An 8570-nucleotide genomic window follows, 5' to 3' on the forward strand; every position below is an offset into this window, starting at 1 on the left:
GGAGTGGAGTGCTAATACCCCAACTGTCTTCCCCCTTGAATGGGATAACTGAGGAGTGTGAGTTACACTGTTTCCCAGAGTTTTCTAGTGGTTTTGAACTCCAGTCACCCCTCAGTGGAAGGTACTTCATAATGTACCCTTTGTTGGCATCTTCCTTTTCTGTTGTACTTCCCCACTCCCTCCTGGAGTTTCCTTTCGACTAAACTCTTTGCTCTCCACTTCTTGCTCAGGAACTGCTTTTGGGGGAACCCAACCTAAGCAGAATATCACTTTCTCTGTGTAACTTTCTTCAATGACTCCATTCTACTTTCTGCTGAGGGGACTTTGGGCACCTGTCACATTTCGTTATAGTCATTTGAGTCAGATGGATCTTTTCCACTGAATGGTGAGTTTTCTAGAAATGAATCTTATTCATCTTTACATCACTGGCATTTTCCTCAGCTCGTTGCACAGTGTTCAAGACATGATTGCTGACTACAGGAAGCTTGATGCATAGGCAGAGTTGATATGAAGAGGCAAGTTTGAAGGGGCTAGTGCTGTACCACTAACCACATGCACTAGCCACTAGCCACATGTTAGCTATTTCAATTAAAATTGAATCGGAGTGAAAAATTCAGTTCCTCAATCTCACTAGCCACATTTCATGTGCTCAATAGCTGCATATGATCAGTGGTGATTATATTGGACAGCATAGATGTAGAACTTTTCTATCGTTGTAGATGGTTCCATTGGACAGCATGGGGCTGGGGAGCACGGTGGAGCACACTGAATCTGTGATTTGGTTATGTGCAGTTTTGTGTCGGTCACAGAGCTCCTAAAAGCTTTCAGGGATCAGGGGAGTGTGAACTAGCACCTATATCCTGCACTTGTGATTACCTAAGGGCAAACAGTACTTCGCAATGCAAGAGAGAACCAGTGATGTATAGTTTTTAAATGATTGCCTTATTTACATTTTGGCTGAACCACAAAAAAGAGAAAAAGTAACTTCAGAGTTTCCTAGCCAAATTGAGATTCATGTTGCATGGTTTAGTGTTCCAGAGTTCACATCCTGTGCTGCCCATGTAGGGTTGGATTGAGGTAAGACCTTTCAGACAGGGGTGAAGGTAAGAAAAATTAAGGCCACTCACTAGCAGTCGAGGCTGGATGGCATGGAAGGCCAAGAGCAGGTACATCCCTTCTCCAAGCATTTGATTAGGATGTGAAATGTTCTGGAAATGGAATGTTTTCTGGTCTTCACAGTGGAAGTCTCTCTCATTTGGGTTGAATTTAGGTATTGGCAGTTTTCTTTATAAGACATGATTTTGATCTTGGGCAGTGTAGGACAGAACAGTGTCCAATTCAGTCTGACAGTGAGCTTCCTGAGGGACTTAGCTGAGAACATGGCAGGTGCTTAGCAAATGTTTACTGAATGAATGGGTGATAAGTGACCAGATGGATGAATGAACACATGAAACTTGCGTATACCTTAGTGAACGATGGAAAATGCACTTGGTCTCATGGCCAGTAGGAGGTGATGCTGTGGAATTGTCTATCATGCCCCAACCTCCTTTTTTTTACAATATATTTTGTAGACTTTGAGCATCCAGCTCCTAAAACTTTAGCAAGATCAGAGTTTACTTGGGCTGTAAGGGGGCTTAGAGATAATCTAACCAGGTCACAGAGTTAATTCATGGCAGAAGGCTTTTAATCTCTTTATGGCTAGAATGGATACCACATCTGAGTAGTAGTCTAGCCTTTTATTTTTTTATATAATTCTAAAGTGCTGTTTATTTTTTGAAAAATGTGTTTCCATGTTTCAAAATCTAAAAGATGCAGAAGGGTATTCAGAGAAATATCCCTCCTTCTATTCTCTATGCACACCCCTCCCTAAAGATGACCTCTGTTACTTCTTTCTTTTGTATCCTTAAAGAGGATGGTCAGTGCATCTAAGCACAATGAAAAAAGTGTCTCCTTTTTTTTTTTTTAAACATACATTCTGTTTTGTCCTTTGTTTTTTTCAATCAACCATATACTGCTCCTGGTGCTTTAACTCTTCCTTCACACTGTCTCTTGGCCAAATTCTTCTTGGCATGCTCTTGGCACCTCTCTTGATCAGCCATTAATCTTTTTTTTTTTTTCTTTTTTGAGGTACGTGGGCCTCTCACTGTTGCGGCCTCTCCCGTTGCGGAGCACAGGCTCCGGACGCGCAGGCCCAGCGGCCATGGCTCACGGGCCCAGCCGCTCAGCGGCACGTTGGATCCTCCCGGACTGGGGCACGAACCCACGTCCCCTGCATCGGCAGGCGGACCCTCAACCACTGCGCCACCAGGGAAGTCCAGCCATTAATCTTTCCTTGCCTCCACACTTTCATTTGTCTCCTAACTTACCTCCCTGCCTGGTTCTGGGGCCTCTACTCCAGTGGTCCCCAGCCTTGTTGGCACAAGGGACCGGTTTCGTGGAAGACAATTTTTCTATGGACCAGTGGCTGGGGGAGGGGGAGGAGTGGTTCAGGCAGTAATGTGAGCGATGCAGAGCTGCTCACCTCCTGCTTGCAGCCTGGTTCCTAACAGGCTGTGGACTGGTACCGGTCCATGGCCCGGGGGTTGGGGACCCCTGCTCTACTCCTTCCTCTGTGTGATACCAGATTTATCTTCCTGACACACCATTTTGACTGCTTTGTTCCCCTTGCCTTCCCAATAAAGCCCAAGATGCTCTGTCTGAAAGTCACCCCCATCCCAGCCTTCCCACCTCACCCTGCCACCCACACATGTTGGTGCTTTCCCCACTCACCTTTGTATTGGGTGTACATTAGCTCAGGGTGCCTTTTCCCCAACCCTCTCCCTTTCTAAATCCTGCCCCTCCTTCAGAGACCTACTCAAAAGCCACTTCCTCCATGAAGTCTTCCTCCCTCAGATTCCAGCTGGAAATGGTCTTTTTCTTCCTGACCCAGGCGTAGCATCGAGTGTGTTCCTCTTTGCACTAAAGTTATTTGTTTCTCTCTTAAACATCCTCTACTACAGGGAAAGTTTCATGGGGGCAAGGATTGTGTTTGTCTTACACAGTTTTGCATCCTTCACTTAACCTAAGGCAGTGTTTGTGAATCCTGTCTGTGTCACCTAACGCACAGTTACTGGATGAACAGTGAGACTGGTGTAAAAGAGGACAGTGTCTGCACATTTCAGGACTCTTGAGAAGTTTCTATGAGCAGGGCCTTTATTCTCTATACTGAAAATACCAAATTGCTCTTCTTCTATCGAGTAGCTCATGGGAAATGTGGTCATTCAGTGTGAATAGGAGATCTGTTCATTATTAAGAATATTCAAAACAGGTGTGACATGCCATTATGGTGCTTGAGAGTACATATGCATAAATTTTTTACAAGTCTTTTCATCAAGCAAGGAAAGAGCTAGGCACATTAAGAAGTAATGTAATTGATTTATTGTATTTTGTGAAGTATGTTTCATTTGTATCAATAACTGGCTGAAGTTAAGGTTTAAGATATAAAAAGCTTTACCTGTGTGTAGCTGCACATAGTAACTGTGTAACATTCAGGTGCATTAAAATATATGTAACTCTTGAAAGAATCAAGAAAAGCTCTACTTCTCAGGTTTGACAATAAGTCACTGCCCAGCTGCTGACCTTTGGTAATGCCTTTGGGGTGCATAGATATACTGCTACCATTGGGTATATATTTTAATGTCTTTAAGAACTTCAGTGTTGCGCTGGAAGTTCAGAGGACTGGTGCAGAGGTTGATGTGTTTGCTTCATCTGCCCCGTCCATCTTCTTTAGGCAATATGCTGCATCTGACCTAAAATACAGCAGAGAGTTCCTGCTCCCCTGTTGATGGGGAGACAGAGCTGGCTCTTTCCAGTTTTTCACTAGGAAGAAATGGGATGAATTTGCCCAGGTAGATGGCCACATGCCCGTGGAAAAAGTGGCGGAGGTGCTTCTGGAACCTCTCACCAACGAAGGCGTAGATCACGGGGTTGACACAGCAGTGGGTGTAGGCGATCACCTCCGTCACCATCAAGGCCACGTCCAGCTGTCTGCTCTGCTCACACTCAGTCTCCAGGTGCATTTGAAAAGTTGAGAGGAGGACAACCAGATTGTAGGGTGTCCAGAAAATAAAGAAGACCACCATGATGACAAAAATGAGCCGGATGGCCTTGTATTTTTTTTTACTGGGGCATCTCAGCAGTGTTTTAACGATTCCTGAGTAGCAGATGGCCATAACGAGCAGAGGCAGAGCAAGACCCAAGATATTCATCCTCAGAGCATGGAAACACTTCCAGGTATTTTCTCCATTCTTTGGGTAAAGAGGACTGCAGAAAGTCTGTTCAAACTCCTCTTGGGACTCATGGAAGATAAATTCAGGGAGGGCTGCTAACCCTGCCAGGCCCCAGGTGAAGATGCTGGTGATGATACCAAAAGTGACGGTCCGGGCTCGAAGGGCAAACACGGCGTGAACGATGGCCAGATACCGGTCTATGGTCAGGAGTATGATGAAGAAGATCTCACTGTACAAGCCCATGTAATAGAGCCCAGAGAGCAACTTACACATATGGTGGCCAAAAACCCACTCATTCCACCCAACATAGTGAATCCAGAACGGCAGAGTGAATAAGAAGAGCAAGTCGGAAATGGCCAAGTTGAGCAGGTAGATGTTGGTCATAACCCGGAGCTTATTGTACTTTGTGAGGATCACCACCACCACTGCATTGCCCAGCAGGCCAACTGTGAACACCAGGGAATACAGTGGGGGCAGGAACTGAGCCCCCAGCTCCTTGATGTTGCTTTTTTCACATGGCAGTGCCCCCTCATAGTCATAGGGTGTGGTCCCAGCAGCTTCACCCACAGTCTCATCGACTGAAGTCGCCATTTCCCTTGTCCCTGTGATAGAAGAAGGAAAAAGCAACCCCACGATTAGCCATGATCACCCCTTGTGACCCACACCAGTTGGTTTATACGTTTACTCAATAAAACCACATGGGATAAACAGCCTATACATTCCTCAGCATGTATTTCCAAAGGTATATCAGAGATGCTATGGGGGGAGATGTCAGGAGTGAAAGATCTAACGTTTTGAAAGTCAGCATGATCCGGGATGGGAAAGGAAACAGAAGAGTTGTGGGTGGTGGTGAAGAGTGGGCGTGTTGCTTTCAGAAAGCATTTGAAGGAAGAAATACAAAACGGGAAGAGACAGGTCAGGTAATGATAACAATAATATTATACTAATTTTATTATTACTGTATCTTTTAAGGTGTTTTGCATTTTATGTGTTATGGTTTATATATGACTCTCAAAATCATCTTACCTATTTAAAAACCAAATGCTAATAATAATAGTGGTAATAATGATAATAGTGATTATTATCATTAGAAATATCTACCCACTCTCCATGGCCCCATAACAATGTGCTGTTCATCATAGCTAATGAGGAGATTGAACCTTAAAGAAATTTAATAATTAGCCTAAAATCCTCTAGTAAGCAATTGTAAAAGTTCAAGCTAGATCTTCAGTGTCTATGTCCAGTTCCTTCATCCCTGGATTCAAGTGCAGTGATTTTTAACTTTTTTTTTCTTACATCTTTATTGGAGTATAATTGTTGTACATTGTTGTGTTAGTTTCTGCTGTATAACAAAGTGAATCAGCTATACGTATACATATATCCCCATATCCCCTCCCTCTTGAGTCTCCCTCCCACCCTCCCTATCCCACCCCTCTAGGTGGTCACAGAGCACCGAGCTGATCTCCCTGTGCTATGCGGCTGCTTCCCACTAGCTATCTATTTTATATTTGGTAGTGTATATATGTCATTGCCACTCTCTATGACCCAACAATCTCACTATTGGGCATATACCCCGAGAAAACCATAATTCAAAAAGAGTCATGAAACCATAGTGTTCATTGCAGCACTGTTTACAATAGCTAGGACACGGAACCAACCTAAGTGTCCATTGACAGATGAGTAGATAAAGAAGATGTGGCACATATATACAATGGAGTATTACTCAGCCATAAAAAGAAAGGAAATTGAGTTATTTGTAGTGAGGTGGATGGACCTAGAGTCTGTCATACAGAGTAAATTGAGTCAGAAAGAGAAAAACAAATACCGTATGCTAACACATATATATGGAATCTTAAAAAAAAAAAAAAGGTCTGAAGAACCTAGGGACAGGATAGGAATAAAGATGCAGACGTAGAGAGTGGACTTGAGGACATGGGGAGGGGGAAGGGTAAGCTGGGATGATCTTTAACTTTTGAAGACTTAGCTATTATAATAGTTACTAACTATTGTAATAATTATAAGCAGCATTCCCTTTTCCTGTTAGTGACAATGCTGACATAAGCCAGTCATGTGCCAAGAGCAAACCCCTTAGAGCTTCTCCTTCATAAAGGAGCTGAGCATAGGCCAATGGGACTTCATATTAGATTTGTTATTTTTTAGAGCAGGGTCCCTAGGGCCAGTGCCTGCTTTTCTTAAGATTACAGACTTGGCTGGAGAAGAAGGAAAAACAGACAAGGGAGGAGTCCATGAAGGGCAGTTAATCCCTGCACTGCCTCCTCAGAAGGAGTCCTACTGACTTTCTCCTTTCTATGAAGGCACAAATGTGAGGTCATGAATGTATGTCAGCAGGCATTTCTCAAGGCAGGTCTTCGAACTGCAATAATTGGAGCCAATGTCAAGGACTGTCTTTGCTTCTTAAGAGAATACTGGGACCCCAGAGGTCAGCACCTGTCAGGGTTCTGTATAGTCCATGTGAGAGTAGAGACACAGGAGCTGTTCCTGGCTGTTCTGCTCGCCAGCGATAGGACTCGGACAGGCCTTTAACTCTGAGCCTCGTTTACTCATCTCTAAAATAAGGATCATGGTAGCACCCAAGGTTGTGGTGAGCATCAAATCAGACAGTCTACATGAGATCACATTTTAAATTAGAAAAAACCTGTAAAATTGGTAGGAAGCAGAAGTGAAAGAAAGACAATGAGAAGCCATTTCATATGAAATTAGGAAAAAGTAGGGGCTGTTGGATAGAACTTGATCTATTTTCATAGCTCTGTCCTGGTACATCATCTACTGATAAGTGACACCTTCAGGCTTTTGAGGTGAAAAATGGAATTGAGGAACAACTGATTTGTATGATCTTATCAGGATTCTTATTCCTAATGGCAAAGTCCACAGCAGCTGAGAAAAAATACCCGTCACTTTGTCTGTTATGCATTTTCAATCATGAGTGTCTCTCTAAATCTTAATGTCTAAAGCAAGAAAGGAAGAGAGCCTCTACTCACCATTAATTATTTGTATATTCTTTCCTTTTCTCCCAGACTGATCTAAAAACACATCAGACTTCTAAAAAAATTTCACTGAAGTTTTGTTCAACTTGAGGATTGTCTTTAATTCATGTGTCACTTCCATAAATCCAACATGATCAGTATAAGATTATAGAATCTTGGTGGGGAGGAGGGTGTCTATACTGCAAAGCACAGGGAAGCAAACAGGTTCTGTAGACTCAGAAGCCAAGTCGTTGATTACTAGTTACATGGGGTCAGAGACACAAAAACAGATAGGGTTTTTACTTGTCTGCAGTCCTAATCACAGTCCTTGCAGTTTGGACAAATGATACAGTAATAGTAAACAACATCAACAATAAAGAAAGGTGCATGCGCGCGCGCGCACACACACACACACACACACACACACAGTAAAAAACACCCCAAATCTCACCATGATGAGTTTACCACCAATAACATTTCTCTATGTAGATATGCATATGCGGATACGAAGTTTTACAAAAATTGACATCATACTTCTTTAGCTGGTTCACTAAAATTGCTCACAGTACAACTCAACCGTGCACTGTAAATGAAGTTTCTTTAGTCCAAAACTATTTGGATCTCTGTTACTAGCTTCCCACCTGCTGGGTAGCAGGAAAAAGTATTCACAAATTTTAGTCCTAAGTGGTTTAAATTTAGTCTGATCCATCCATTGATTTGAATGGTGACTAGGTTTTACTCATCCTCTGTTGCCAGCTTCTAATTTCGGTTCCTTGTCTTCTCTCATTGGTTCTTTCTAAGATGGCAGTGGAGATATGGGGGAAGGGGCAGCATGACTCGATGTGTGGGCGGAGGGAGAAGGGGGTACCCTAGTCTCCTGTTGGTTCTTGATTTACGTGGCTTGTGTCTGCTGAGGTGGGTCAACCTAGTCCCAACCCTGAGCCTTGTGCTGGCATCTGCTGCAATGGTTTGTAGCTAATGGCTTCAGGATCGATTCATTCTCAGTCCTTCCCAGGCACAGTGACCTCTCCCAGGTGATGGAGTGTTCCCTCGGCTCTGGCTGAAATGGAGAACCACATCTCCATCAGGTTTCTGGCCCAGGCTATTCTCTTTCTTCTGAACTGGCAGGTGCCCAGGCAGACATGCTCCTCCTTGACTCCACGTCCATGCCATGTACAAACCAAAGGACACGCAAGACTGCAAACCAGATCTTTTTTCTGCCTGACCACCAGCTTAACTGCGCTAGCCACCCCATGTGGGTAAGGAGGTGCCTTGCAGAGAGACATCCTTTGGGGGTACCTCCAATTTATCAAACAGC

The 8570-nt window shown here is 43.7% G+C and overlaps 1 protein-coding gene across 1 annotated transcript; it reads right to left on the bottom strand.

Annotated features, from left to right (window-relative positions):
* Positions 1–3788: 3788 nt before the first annotated feature.
* On the bottom strand, positions 3789–4859 carry CCR3 (C-C motif chemokine receptor 3; the record flags this gene model as incomplete). Its single annotated transcript, XM_079712401.1, has 1 exon — positions 3789–4859. One exon carries the CDS (start codon positions 4857–4859, stop codon positions 3789–3791), a length of 1071 nt encoding a protein of 356 aa, XP_079568527.1.
* Between the last annotated feature and the right edge of the window lie 3711 nt (positions 4860–8570).

This window comes from Hyperoodon ampullatus, assembly GCF_949752795.1.
Source record: "Hyperoodon ampullatus genome assembly, chromosome: 10".
NCBI lineage: Eukaryota > Metazoa > Chordata > Mammalia > Artiodactyla > Ziphiidae > Hyperoodon > Hyperoodon ampullatus.